Below are 15,363 nucleotides of genomic sequence, written 5' to 3' on the forward strand. Positions count from 1 at the left end.
ATGCAGATTGTATATTATAACAATGCTGGAGGTTCATTGAAATTTTAAAACAGATTGATAGATATGTGCTACATAAGAATATTGAGAGATATGGAAGAAAGGCAGGTAAATGGGCTTGAGACATAGATCATTCATGTTGCAATTCAATGGCAGACCCGACACAATCGTTGAATGTCCTACTCGTGTTCCAGTGCACAACCTGTAAAATGTACACCAACATGTTCTATTATTTATTATTTCAATACGATACTGAACTATACTGTATAAGGTGCTGGTGAGGCCACACCTGGAGTACTGTGTACAGTTTTGGTCTCCTTACTTGAGAAAGGATATACTGGCACTGGAGGGGGTGCAGAGGAGATTCACTAGGTTGATTCCGGAATTGAGAGGGTTGGCTTATGAGCAGAGACTGAGTAGACTGGGTCTATACTCAGTGGAATTCAGAAGAATGAGGGAGGGGGATTTTATAGAAACATAAATGATTATAAAAGGAATAGATAAGATAGAAGCAGGGAAGTTGTTTCCACTGGCGGGTGAAACTAGAACTAGGAGGCATGCCCTCAAAATAAGGGGAAGCAGATTTAGGACTGAGTTGAGGAGGAACTTCTTCACCCAAAGGGTTGTGAATCTGTGGAATTCCCTGCCCAGTTGAGGCTACCTCATTGAATGTTTTTAAGGCAAAGATAGATAAATTTTTGAACAGTAAAGGAATTGAGGGTTATGGTGAGCGGGCGGGTAAGTGGAGCTGAGTCCACGAAAAGATCAGCCATGATCTTATTGAATGGTGTAGCAGGCTCGAGGGACCAGATGGCCTACTCATGCTCCTAGTTCTTATGTTCTTATACAAAAAATGCATATATTAACTGTGTGAAGCTCCTCACTTCTGTAGTCTTATTTTGGAACTAAGAACTTTGAATCTCCGAGAAGCAGATACATTTGCGGGGCCTTAAACTGCTTATTAGCTGAATTGCTATTGGCTGCCCAAATGTAATGTCTGCTAAAATCTTCTACAGCCATCCGGTACTGCAATGCTATACCGTAGGCGTGTATTTCTGTTTCTTACCTTTTCCCAAAGGATACCTGATGGCAGGTTGTGGGGTTGCACCTAACTGTAATGGTCCACAGCAGCAAGTTCAGGTCTCGCGACAGAAGCAGCAAGCAGATTATTGCGATCCCAGCTGCTTTCAATACTGGAAAGTCATATCCCAGAGTGGAACCTGGCTTGATAGAACCTAACTTTTTTTATTAGAAACTGTGGATGAAAGCTACTAAACAAATTCACAGGAGTCGGTTGATGGACTTTCAATGCAAAGAATAAAATATTTATTAAAGCAACAGAAGTGAACTGAATTACAGCAGACAAAAAGGGTGGAAAGATCCCAATACAAACACACGATTCAGATTCTCACTTTCCTTTACCCCAGCAATATATTTACTGACACGTAAACCAGTGAAGAGTTACCACTAGCTTGATGCAAAAAAAAAAGGCTTCTCATTTGGGACTGGCACAGTTTGCAAACAGTTTTCTTCTGGTGAATTCCTGAGCATTCACGAGATGCTTCTCACCCAACTTGCAGCTCTCTCTGAGACACTCAGAAACTGCACTGTAATCTTGCTGTTTCTTCAACTGCAGAGCAAACAAATGAGTTTCCTATGCTCAGTTTTCCAGTAGCATTTATGCTGAACTGGTCACTTTTTACTGAGTCCTAAAACTGACTATTCAGTCAACTACTGTCCCCAGCAGCCTTGTAGTTCTTCCTGTCAGATAGCTTAAAATTCCTGTTCTCTCTCCCTGACACACACAGAACTACCTCTCTGTCTTTGTATATGTCACTTAGCCAATGTTGCTGGGCAATAGTAAAGTTTTTTTCTACTTGGTGTTTTTCTCCCACAAACACTAAACATTTGAACCCCTTTTAACCCATCTCTTTAACTTCTGGGATTGCAAACCCTCATTGAAAAGGTATATTAACAAACAAACCCAAAAGACCTGACCTTCAGTCACAAGTCCATCCAGGCACCAGGGTTCAGAGACAAAACCCAAATGAAATGGAGACCATTTTTACCTTTCTTAACACATTCATGTACATAAATTCAACTTAACATTATACATTGTTCACAGTAAGGTGGTCATAACTGCACCCTTTGGGAAAGGAAAGAAAGTCGGAGGGTGAACCCTTCCATTCCATATTCATGCAACTCAGTCCCCTTTCTCCTACCCCACTCCATCACCCCTTTGGAAAGTGAAGAGAAGACTGGGATATGCGGGGTATTATCCCATCCTCCTTGGTTAGTGTGGTGTACAATCAACGCAATCCTGAGGACAGTAGTATTTAAAAGTATATTTTTTTAATATAAAGAAGGACAATGGTAATAGTTACTTGTTGCTTTCTTCCTCAGGGTTCAACAGTATCAAGGGAAGCCAGTGGAAAAGAAAAGGTATGGTGCCATATGTATATGAAATGCATTATCATTCCCTCAGCTTCTGACAATACCCTTGCTTTTACACAAGCATTTGTTTTACCATAGAAATATGATTAACACATTCACAAGCAGAGTGAATTTGAGAGCCACCTTTCTTACACAAGAGCCAGGATTTAATAGTGCACTCTCGTTTGTTCTATATATCTGTTATTGTAAAAACAATTGTAATTTTAAAAATAAGACAAATTATTGAACCATTGTATTTATGGAATTAATCAACACAATGGATCCGTCTGTGTGAGGCTTGAGAATGTTTACTGCTGTAGGTCTTTCGTGATAAAGGCATTGCTTGTGATGAAACAGAGGACCACTTCAATTTCTGTGTGGTATTGTTATTTTCAATTCAGTAAGATGTTACTAATGCCAGCTTTGAAAATAACAGAATTGGAATCAAGCTCCAATACACTGAGCCTCGAAAGCAGTGGGATTAGAGTTACACTAGTTGCTCCTCGTGAATTATCAATATCTCCCATGCTCTTCTGGGAAGATTCCCACCGGGAAGGAAAAACGCAGGTGCTGCTTCTGTGCACCTCCTGATTATTTTAATTTGAGTGAGATGTTGTTCGAGGAAAATAAAGCTGCTGCCATTAAATGTGACTAAATCTTTTATTGACCATTCCACAAAGCACTTATTTTACAACGCAACAGGAAAGAAAGAACTTGCATTTGTTATAGTGCCTTTCGTGAACTCAGGATATCCAAAACGCCACACAGCTCATTGAATACCTGTAGCCATTGTTGTGATGCATGAAAACATGACACCCAGTTTACACAGCAAGATCCCACCAATAGCAATAGAATCCCAGATGGTGTCGGAGCGTGGCGATTTCTTGTGAGCTGTGCCCAGCATATGCTCTACTTCTATCTTTTACTCTCATTCTATGCTTTTAAAATTCTACTCTAACTCTTATAAACTCTCTACCGCATATTAATATGATCTTTCTCTACATCCTAGCTATGACTGTAACACTGCGTTCTGCACTCTCTCCTTTCCTTCTCAATGAATGGTATGCTTTGTCTGTATAGCGCACAAGAAACAATACTATTCACTGTATGCTAATACATGTGACAATAATAAACTAAATTAAATCAAATCAAATCCCAGAGATTGGACGGAGGTGTTTTAAAAAAAAAAGGGCGGCATGGACAAGTTGGGTCAAAGAGCCTATTTCCATGCTGTAAATCTCTATGACCTGGCAGTGTGTGGCCAGGGAAAGTGTTCTGTAATATTGAAGGGAATAGATGTACAATAAACAAACTTCTCAAATAATTGATACAGTAGCCAATCTCAGTTGGCTAAAAGTAAATCCACATGAATTATTCTCTTCACAATACCTGTACCCAGAGTGGATTGGGTAATACATCTACAGATCACGAGTGCATGGTTTTCCAGGAGGGTTAGTCATGTATGTGATCTTTCAACCTGATCATGTAACAGAAGAACAGAGGATTTAGGAGCAGGTTGTGGTCCCAACTGCATGAAGGTGAGGGGTGTGGAGGGATATGGTCCAAGTGCAGGTCAGTGGGATTCGGCAAAAAATGGTTCGACACAGACAAGAAGGGCCAAAAGGCCTGTTTCTGAGCTGTAATTTTCTATGGTTCTAAGGATCAAGAAATAGGATTGCTGGCAGGTTATTTGAAAATGGGTCAGAGGGGACTTGTGCGGAGCATAAATTTTGATATGGACCAGTGGGGCTGAATGACCTGTTTCTCTGCTGTAAACCCAACATCATTGATGCCTGACAAACAACTCTCAAATGCTATTGTATGGCAACTGAATCTGACTCAAGAAGTGAAAAATGAAATTACAATGGAAATTAGGCACTACCAAGTGTAGCACTGAAAATATAAATTAGAAGCACCCAGATTCGATGCCTATTTATGTTGAGTTTATTCATCTCAGTCAGGACATCAGTAGAGGTGCTACAGTCGGCCTCCTAAATGGTCCTAGGGTAGGGAGGGAGAGGAATATTACACAGGTTTCCCTAATTCTAATCGCCATCCAGTGATCCCTATTGGGTTGTTAGAGGTATGGACGCTCAGTGAGAACAGAGTTAGCTCAGCTGTACTGAGGTGGAGGGAGGGGAGTCTAAAACTAGAGGGCATAGGTGTAAGGTGAGAGGGGAGAGATACAAAAGTGTCCAGAGGGCCAATGTTTACACATAGAGGGTGGTGAGTGTCTGGAACAAGCTGCCAGAGGTAGTAGTAGAGGCGGGTACAATTTTTTCTTTTCAAAAGCATTTAGACAGTTACATGGGTAAGATGGGTACAGACGGATATGGACCACATGCGGGCAATTGGGATTAGTTTAGGGGTTTAGAAAAAAGGGCGGCATGGACAAGTTGGGCCGAAGGGCCTGTTTTCCATGCTGTAAACCTCTATGACTCTACTGCCTTCTTGCCACCTCACAGCAGGGCAGCACAGTGGCTAGCATTGCTGCTCACAGTGCCAGGGACCCGGGTTCGATTCCCAGCTTGGGTCACTGTCTGTACGTTCTCCCCGTGTCTGCATGGGTTTCCTCCGGGTGCTCAGGTTTCCTCCCACAGTCCGAAAGACATGCTGGTTAGGTGCATTGGCCATGCCAAATTCTCCCTCAGTGTACCCGAACAGGCGCTGGAGTGTGGCAACTTGGGGAATTTCACAGTAACTTCATTGCAGTGTTAATGTAAGCCTTACTTGTGACTAATAAATAAACTTTGAACTTTTAAACAAAATAAACTTTGAAACTTTAAACTTTATTATCTAATGTTAGTCAGATGTGGCTAATTACATTTCTGCTTAAAAAATCAGAAAAAGACTAACAGATACAGTTATTGGCACTCTGTCTTGTATTCACATGGCCTGTGCATGTGAACTTGAACCTATTTGTGTGTTTGTTAGTAAAATGATAAGATGAAAAGCAGAACATGCGTGTTTTATTTTAGATCATTTTGTACTTATTTGGTTACTGATTAGTGGTAGATGTTTAAGTAAATATGCATGTGAAGGAAGTTTACATTAGGGTTAGGGTTTGCGTATTACGTGTTTTCTCCTGTAACTAGTGCATGTCGCTAAAATTATGTGGCTCCACTTACACTTGTGGCTAGTCAGCAGTTTCTAATGGACAACACTGCCCTAATTGATGTATGCCCTGCTGACTCTTGCTGTAAAGGCTTACAGATGAAAAGTTGTCTCTTGTGCAGGGTACAACACGGCTGCTGTCAGCAGCTTGAAGAGAACAAAAATGTGTAAACTGATGGACAAGGGCACAGTCGATGAAACATTATCCCTTTGTGCGTTAGGTACAGACAATATCTAAATTGCCAACAATTGAATAAGCTTCCTGTTGAAAATATCTTTAGAACGTGATACAAAGCTCTTATTTTGAGGTTATGTAAAAATAAAACAATGCAAGGGATTATTCATTGTGGAGGGTGTGTTGATGTTTCTGTAACATCGAAACGAAGCAAATGATAGCCAAGATCATCACATTCCATGACCAAATATGCAAAGAAAAATTATGACGCTTCCTTGGGCGGCACGGTAGCACAGTGGTTAGCACTGCTGCCTCACAGCTCCAGGGACCCGGGTTCGATTCCCGACTTGGGTCACTGTCTGTGTGGAGTTTGCACATTCTCCCCGTGTCTGCGTGGGTTTCCTCCAGGTGCTCCGGTTTCCTCCCACAGTCCAAAGATGTGCGGATTAGTTTGATTGGACATGCTAAATTAACCCCAAGTGTCCTGGGATGTGAAAGGTTAGAGGGAATAACTAGGTGGAGATGGGGCTGGGTGGGATTGTGGTCGGTGCAGACCTGATGGGCCGAATGGCCTCCTTCTGCACTGTAGAGTTTCTATGATTCTTTATATGATTCCATGTTTTACTTCTCATAAAATTGCATCTTCTGGATCAGTGTGAGGGAAGAAATCACCTTCCGCAAAGGGCATGCACTTTACTTGCCCGTTTCCAAATGCAGAACTCCCTTAAACCGTCCGAAAGAAATGTTTTATTTGCCCTCAAACATTTGCGTACCACCCTCATGATCCACATTTGCAGCATGGTGTTGAGGTCACAAACAAAAATTACTGTTACAGATATTTATTTTTTTGTTTTTTCTTTGTAATTTATTAGTATGTGGCATTTTTGAAGGTCATTTATTCCTGGCAACTTTTAAAAATATATAATTTATCACATTTTTCTAAAGTCAGTGCAGATTTACTTAACGTGCAAACAGAGGAGTAGTTTGAGGGAAGAGTTGAGGAAAAAATTGGGCTTTCCAGCGCCGGAAGGAAATGACTGAGAAAGGAGTTCATAACAAATAATTGTTCAATCACACGCCACCAGCAGGAAGCTGTGATCACAGATTGGGTCAGAGAATTTGGGGTTATGTCGTCTCTGGACCTGTGAATGGGGCTTCCCTCTTGGAGTCACAGAATCAACACCACTGTCGAAGAGGTTAAATGCTACACAAGTTGGGAATATGGCTGGAATTACACTGGCACGCCCACCCCCAGAATCGGGGCTCGGGGAACGGCACTCTCCGTTGGCCTTGGGCGGGATCGTACGAACCTCGGGCGGACGTACCGGTAAAATTCCGGCCTATGAAGCACTGCTCAATGACATTAGAAAGGGGCAGTGGGTTGATCAGGGACTGATGCCAGGGGTTCTTCATGCCAAGCATTATCATTATTGGTATAGACTTGTAGGTAGGATATTGGAAGCAATTGCATAATTGTGGTGAAGCTTCTTGGACATCCATATCTTTGGAGCACAATTGTGCTTGCAAAACAAACCTTCACAAAATAGTCAAGCCTCTTTAGAAATAAGAACATCTCTGTGGATCTGGTCAACGTTACTCTCTGGTCGCAAAGATTGGCGTATAAGTAAGACAATGGTGGAAGGCAGTTTCTGAGATGTACAATGAGGATTCATTGGACAACACCCAAAAATAATGAGGAAGCTTTGAAGAAAGTAGACACATAAGAAGAACTTTTGCAGATGATCGCCAAGACACAACTACAATTCTTTTGGGTGCGTACTCAGGAGTGAGAAACTAGAACATCTGGTAGTAACTGGTAAAATTGAGGGTAGCAATACAGGAGGAAGGCAAAAGAGGAAATACACCAATAGCTTAAGAAGCAAAACAGGTACAAGATTTCAGACCAACACCAAAATTTTGGCTTCTATCATGAAATTTGGGGAGCCATGATGGCTGACATTATGAAATATGGCACCTGAAGAAAAAGATCAACCCACACCTGGTCAGCCAAATATTCCACCGCCCATATATGTTGAAGAGAGACTCTGGAATATGTTGAGCACTTCCAATACCTTGGCAGCCACCTCTCAAAAGGACACCACTGACAAGGAAATCCAACACCAGATCAGCTACACAGACTCGACCATCTACAAACGACAGCGAGTGTTTGGCAGCAAAAACTGCCATACGTCAAAAAAGAAAGTCCTTGTACGCTGAACAGTTGTGATCCCCACATTCCTGTACTGCAGAGAGTTCTGGTCTGTGTAGCTGCAATATGTAAGAGCACTGGATAAATTCCATCAGCAATACCCTTGCCCCATCTTGCAGATTCAATGGGAGGATCAGTGAACAAATGCTAGTGTCCTCCTTGAAGCTCCACAAGCATTCAGGCAGAACTCCGGCAAAACCGACTACGATGCACTCGACACCATATCCAGGTGGCCAAAAACTGTCTTCCCCCATCAGGTTTTACTTGCTACTTGTTTTAAACCAAACTAATGACAGAGATAATGTGATACCAAAGGTTGCTGATAGCATCACTTACCTAGGCTCCACAATCACCAGCAATCTGTCACTTGATTTTAAAATCAACATATCCATCACAAAAGCTGTTCTGTCCAAGCTGAGTAAGAGAGTGTGGAACAGCAGTAAATGAGAACACCAAACTGTGAGTCTATCAAGCCTGCATCCTCAGTGCACTCCTCGACAGTAGTGAGACCTGGACAATATGTGCTAGGCAGGAGTAAAGAAGAATAGTTTCCACTTTCACTGCCTCAGACATATACTCGGCATCTCTTGGCAGGACAAGGTCACCAATTCCGGATGCCGTTCCATCAGCAGACGCTCATTGCTAAGCTAACGACATGTGCGCTGGGATAGCCACGTCCATCGGATGGATGACAGCCGTTAACCCAATGATATTCTGTACGGGGAACTGGCCACTGGGTCACGATCTCCTGGGCGTACCTCCACTACAAGGGACACTTACAAGTGAGATACGAAGATAATGGGCCTTTACACTGACAGGGAAACAGTCACTGATGACCGTGAGCTCTGGAGGTTTGACTATTTGGTAGGGCTTTGGATGAGATGAGCAGAAATGAAAAGCTCTGCTGGCAAAGAGGGCCCAGAGAAAACAAAAACGATGGCGGAATTTTACTGGCACGTCCGCCTGAGGTTTGTACGACTCCATCAGAGGCCAACGGCGAATGCTGTTCTCCGAGCCTTGCCCGACCCCGGAATCAGGGCAGGTGTGCCAGTAAAATTCCAGCCAGTGAGTCGTGCACCTTGACTGACGTGCCAGAATGATAGAGAGATCTGATACAACAAATAATAACTTACTTTTCTACAGATGAAGTAAAGGCACAAACTTAATAAAATCCCCTTGTTATGTATCAATGCTCATGTGGAATCTTTTGACTAAACGTGTTGATAAATCCGCTAGTCTTTACGAAATCTCACAGAGAACTCAGTTTACAAGTTATCACTGATCGTGAAAAGGGGAACATTTTAGGTTTGATCTCTGCACTGTGCTTACTTAGTCTGTGCACTAAGGCGGATATAGGGAAGCCAAAGTTGACCGAAGCATCTCCAGACTAGGATGTGGGAGGATCTTGCTGGAACTGTGCAAGTGCAGACAGAATTGAGCTTGGCTATGCTGCGTGTTATGAGCATGTCCTTTTCCTTTTTAAAAAAAAAAAGATACAATTTCTAATTCTTCTTTCTGGCTGGATTAATAAAAAAAAGCTGTAATCCTATTAAGACAATGGAGGGCTGCCAACCCGCTACAATGTACAAACTTGTATTCCACCAAGTGAGCTGAAAAGGAGCAGATACTCAAATCCCCTGGGAAGTGTGAAAGACCCCATCTCCTGTTGTACTTTACACTATCCTGAAACTTCAAAGGTTTCTGAGATGAGACATCAAACTAATTATCTGTTCTAAAGACAACGATGGCAGCAGACATGAATTAATCAAATTCCTCTGGAATATACTTCAGGACTTTTAAGAACCATTTTACCAAAGCAGCGAGATCAGAATACTGAACTGAAAGGCTGCAAAGAAGCTGTTCTCTCTCTCTCTCTATTGCTCTCTTGAAAGTATTGCACTCAGATTGGCAAAGTAACCATCCTGAGAAGAGAAACCTACTACAAGCGGAGATTGTTTGGGACCCTTGTGTACCATCTGGCAGGGGTATTCACCGACATCTTCACCCTCTCTCTACAACAATCTGAGGTCCCGATCTGCTTCAAGAACACGACCATCATCCCGGTACCAAAGAAAAGCCAGGCAGCGTGCCTTAATGACTATCGTCAGGTGGCTCTGACATCCATCATTATGAAATGCTTCAGAAAGTTAGTCATGGCACGAATCAATTCTGGCCTCCCAGATTGCCTGGATCCACTACAGTTTGCCTACCACCGCAACAGGTCCACAGCAGATGCCATCTCCCTGGCCCTGCACTCAACCCTGGGTCACCTAGATAACAAAGACACCCAGCACCATTATTCCTATGAAACTCATCTCCAAACTCGGTGGCCTGAGGCTCGGCTCCTCCCTCTGCGACTGGATCCTGAACTTCCTAACCCACAGACCGCAATCAGTAAGGATAGACAACACCACCTCCTCCACAATCATTCTCAACACCGGTGCCCCATAAGGCTGTGACCTTAGCTCCTTGCTATATTCTTTATACACCTATGACTGTGTGGCCAAATTCCCCTCCAACTCGATTTTCAAGTTTGCTGATGTTACCACTGTTGTGGGTCGGATCTCAGACAATGATGAGACACGGTACAGGAATGAGATAGAGAATCTGGTGAACTGGTGTGACGAAAATCATCTCGCCCTCAATGTCAACAAAATGAAGGAGATTGTCATCAACTTCAGGAAGTGTAGTGGAGGACATGCCCCTGTCTACATCTACGTGGACGAAGTAGAAATGGTTGAGAGCTTCAAGTCTTTAGGTGTCCCAATCGCCAACAACCCGTCCTGGTCCCCCCATGCTGACACTATAGTTAAGAAAGCCCCCCAGCGCCTCTACTTGCTCAGAAGACTAAGGAAATTTGGCATGTCCGCTACAACTCTCTCCAACTTTTACAGATGCACCATAGAAAGCATTCTTTCTAGTTGTATCACAGCTTGGTATGACTCCTGCTCGGTCCAAGACCACAGGAATCTAATGAACGAAGTCCAGTCCACCATTCAAACCAGCCTTCCACCCATTGACACTGTCTGCACTTCCTGCTGCCGCGGAAAAGCAGCCAGCATATTTAAGGACCCCACGCACCCTGAATATTTTCTCTTCCACCTTCTTCCGTCAGGAAAAATATACAAATGTCTGAGGACACATACCAACCAACTGATGAACAGCTTCTTCCCTGCTGCCATCAGACTTTTGAATAGACCTATCTTGCATTAAGTTGATCTTTCTCTACACCCTAGCTATGACTGTAACACTACATTCTGCACTCTCTCCTTTCCTTATCTATGTACAGTATGCTTTGTCTGTATAGCGCATAAGAAACAATACTTTTCACTGTATACCAATACATGTGACAATAAATCAAATCAAAAACGTGGAAATCTGCTCCATATAATTCTTCCCAGGGAGACAACGGAACAAAACAACCACCGTGTCGAATCACCACATCGAGACCAGCCAAAGAACAGCTAACCCTGCTGACCTTTATTTTGCCCTCTGAGCAAACTGTAAAAAACCCTTAAGCTCACGTCCTATCCCACCACCTGTACTAGTGTGTGTATGGGTCCAGGGAATGTGTGAGACACGTGAATGCAGGTTGCAATTTACCTAGTTTTTTGAATTTGGGAAATGGTTTCAATAAATCTTGTTCTTTGTTTAAATTCAGAAAATCTGTCTGATTAATTCCTTCTATAATCTGAAAGTGTACATAATGGGACTCCTGCAGCTTGGCAAAGCACATCCTCTCTCGATCCACAACTCTTGTTACAGTGAGACCTGGAGTGCTGCAGGTGGCACAGTGGTTAGCACTGCTGCCTCACAGCGCCAGGGACCAATGGTTCGATTCCCAGCTTGGGTCATTGTCCATGCGGAGTCTGCATGTTCTCCCCGTGTCTGTGTGGGTTTCCTCCGGGTGCTCTGGTTTCCTCCCACAACCTGAAAGACGTGTTGGTTAGGTGCATTGGCCGTGCTAAATTCTCCCTCCGTGTACTTGAACAGGCACCGGAGTGGGGCGACTAGGGGATCTTTACAATAGCTGCATTGCAGTGTTAATGTAAGCCTACTTGTGACTAATAAATAAACTTTACTTTATAGGGGAGCCATTTTTACCCCTCCTCACATGATCATAGCACGTGTCTCATGGACAGGTGCTCACTGTTGCTCACAATCTAAATTTGCATGTTAAGCATAGCCATTTGATCAAGATAAGTGAAGTGGCTCCAGTGTAACTGTGTCTGAGCATGAGCAACTCCAATTCCTCCTGTTATTTCCTGTGATTGATGTGATACAAATGGTTATATGCATTTCATTCTCCTATTGAGCATGTGGCCATACTAATGTCTGTAGTGGTTACTTCCATTGCTGAGGCACAGTTGAAGCATCATTGCTGATATTGAACCTTTAGGATTGAAACTCCAAGATGTACTCATGGCTACCTGGAGAACACTAGAAGTTAAGAATGCTTACATTGTTTTGCTAAAATAAGTGAACTCAGGAATGATGGATCCATCACATTATGGAGATTTGGAAAAAAATTCACCATTCCCAGTCTACACGATAATGAATAATTTTCTTCAGATGGAGATACCTTATAAAAACCCATGTGATTTGAACATCCCTGATATTAATCATTCCATGATGTGGAGATGCCGGTGCGGACAGAGTACCCTTCGTCATCCAGTACTCCCCCGGAGCGGAGAAGCTGCGACATCTTCTCCGGAGCCTTCAACATGTCATCGATGAAGACTAACATCTCGCCACACCCCCACTTTTTGCCTTCAAACAACTGCACAACCTCAAACCGACCATAGTCCGCAGCAAACTACCCAGCCTTCAGGAGAACAGTGACCACGGCACCACACAACCCTGCCACAGCAACCTCTGCAAGATGTGCCGGATCATCGACACGGATGCCATCATCTCACGTGAGAACACCATCCACCAGGTACATGGTACCTACTCTTGCAGCTCGGCCAACGTTGCCTACCTGATACGCTGCAGGAAAGGATGTCCCGAGGCATGGTAGATTGGGGAGACCATGCAGACGCTACGACAACGGATGAATGAAGACTGCTCGACAATCATCAGGCAGGAGTGTTCTCTTCCTGTTGGGGAACACTTCAGCAGTCATGGGCATTCAGCCTCTGATCTTCGGGTAAGCGTTCTCCAAGGCGGCCTTCACGACACACGACAACGCAGAATCGCTGAGCAGAAACTGATAACCAAGTTCCACACACATGAGGACGGCCTCAACCGGGATCTTGGGTTCATGTCACACTATCTGTAACCCCCACGACTTGCCTGGGCTTGCAAAATCTCACTAACTGTCCTGACTGGAAACAATACACATCTCTTTAACCTGTGCTTAACCTTCTCTCCACTCACATTGTCTGTACCATTAAGACTTGATTATCTGTAAAGACTCTCATTCCAACCATTATCTTGTAAATTGAGTTTGTCTTTATATGCCCTGATGTGAACACTACTCCCACTCACCTGATGAAGGAGCAGCGCTCCGAAAACTTGTGGCTTGTGCTACCAAATAAACCTGTTGGACTTTAACCTGGTGTTGTGAGACTTCTCACTGTATTAATCATTCCACCATGATAACCGTGCTTTAAGCTGCATGAGCCCTAAACTATGGCATTCCCTCCTTAAATTTAGATGAGCACTTGAAACACCATAGAATACAAGGTTACGGACCAAGTGCTGGAAAATGCGATTAGAATAGATAGGTGCTTGATGGCTGGCACATACATGATGGGCCGAAGGGCCTCTAGCTGTGCTGTAAAACTCTATGACTCTGACCTCTTCATCTCTCTACCTATCTGTCGTTTAAGACACTTCTTAAAATCTATATTTTTTGACCAAGCTTTTGGTCACCTGTCCTAATATCCCGTTGTTTGATAGCTCCTACGAAGTTCCTTGGAACATTTTGTGATTTTAAAGGCTCTATGTAATATGCAAGCTGTTGTAATAATCCCGTGTCTAGCACACTTTGGTCACATTTCAGATGCCACAGGCTTTAGGTTACATGGTTAAAGAAATTAAAGCAGTACACTGCCGGACTTTGCTAAAATCCTAACTAGTTCTCTGATGTCCTTCAGAAAAGGGGAAGTTGCCCGTTGTCGTCTACATGAGGGTAGGAGGATAGATTCTCTTTATTAAAGGACATTAAAGAACCAGTTCGGTTGGGTTGACCTAAACTCAACTGGACAGCTGACTTCTAAAGCGCTATTTGAAATGGTGTAGCAAGCCTCGCATCTGGAAAACCAGTGAATTAAAAGAAGTGTAAAATTTAAGGCAACTGGTAAGCTCAATAAAGGTAACCTTGCCATGTTGCCTGCATGCCACAAATAGGTTGTTTCTTTAAAATGGGATTGATCACAATGTACAGTCTATTTTGGAAAGTGCTTTGTATTTGAGTGCCATCTTGATTTTGTTTTGCTGCAGGCCAAGGAATTACCAACACTGAAAGACAATGATTTCCTAAATGAAGGACAGAGAATTCAAATTGGAGATGAAAACAAGAAGATGTTTTTGGACAAACTCAAGCGCGATGTTGAGGTCAGTTATCATTACCATTGGCTTTGAAGAAACTTGAAACCACTGAGAAACTATAGTGCGTGCAAACTGTTTTGAATAGGATGTATGTTTGGTCGTATGGTGCCTGGACACTGTTTGACTGTTTGACTCATGCGCGTGTGAGTTCTTGACTCCCAGTTGGGGTTTTTGAATCTTGGAAATTGTGTCACTTTGCCTTTGCCACATGCAACAATTTCTCCTTTCCCCCAAGGCGAGTAGATAGAATTAACATAAGGATCAACCGTGATCTAATTGAATGGCAAAGCAAAATTCCTGAGCTGAATGGCCTCTTCCTGTTCCTCCATACAAAGGACAAAGAAAATTACAGCACAGGAACAGGCCCTCCTGCACCGACCATGCTGCCCGTGTGAACTAAAACCCTCTACCCTTCCGGGGACCATACCCCTCTATTCCCATCCTATTCATGTATTTGTCCAGACGTCCCTTAAAAGTCACTATCGTACCTGCTTCCACTGCCTACCCCAGCAATGCGTTCCAGGCACCCACCATCCTCTGTGTAAAAAAACCTGCGTCATACATCTCCTTTAAACCTTGCCCCTCACGCCTTAAACATATGCCCCCAGTAATTGACTCTTCCACCCTGGGAAAAAGTTTCTGACTATCCACTCTGTCCATGCCCCTCATAATCTTGTAGATTTCTATCAGGTCACCCCTCAACCTCTGTCGTTCTAGTGAGATCAAACCAAGTTTCTCCAACCTCTCCTCATAGCTAATGCCCTCCATACCAGGCAACATCCTGGTAAGTCTTTTCTGTACCCCCTCCAAAGCCTCCACATCCTTCTGGTAGTGTGGCGACCAGAATTGAACACTGTATTCCAAGTGCGGTCTAACTAAA

General features: G+C 43.3%; 1 protein-coding gene across 4 annotated transcripts in view; it reads left to right on the forward strand.

Annotated features, from left to right (window-relative positions):
• The window catches only part of LOC144500756 (phosphatidylinositol 5-phosphate 4-kinase type-2 beta-like), a 115,161-nt gene that overhangs the window by 85,628 nt on the left and 14,170 nt on the right, over nucleotides 1-15,363 (forward strand). For all 4 annotated transcript variants that reach the window (XM_078224156.1, XM_078224153.1, XM_078224155.1 and 1 more), the window contains 2 exons: nucleotides 2,401-2,439; nucleotides 14,376-14,489. In XM_078224156.1, coding sequence (XP_078080282.1) covers nucleotides 2,401-2,439; nucleotides 14,376-14,489 — 153 coding nt within the window. The remainder of the gene's footprint in view (nucleotides 1-2,400; nucleotides 2,440-14,375; nucleotides 14,490-15,363) is intronic.

The sequence above is a fragment of the Mustelus asterias genome, chromosome 11 (genome assembly GCF_964213995.1).
Source record: "Mustelus asterias chromosome 11, sMusAst1.hap1.1, whole genome shotgun sequence".
NCBI classification, from domain to species: domain Eukaryota; kingdom Metazoa; phylum Chordata; class Chondrichthyes; order Carcharhiniformes; family Triakidae; genus Mustelus; species Mustelus asterias.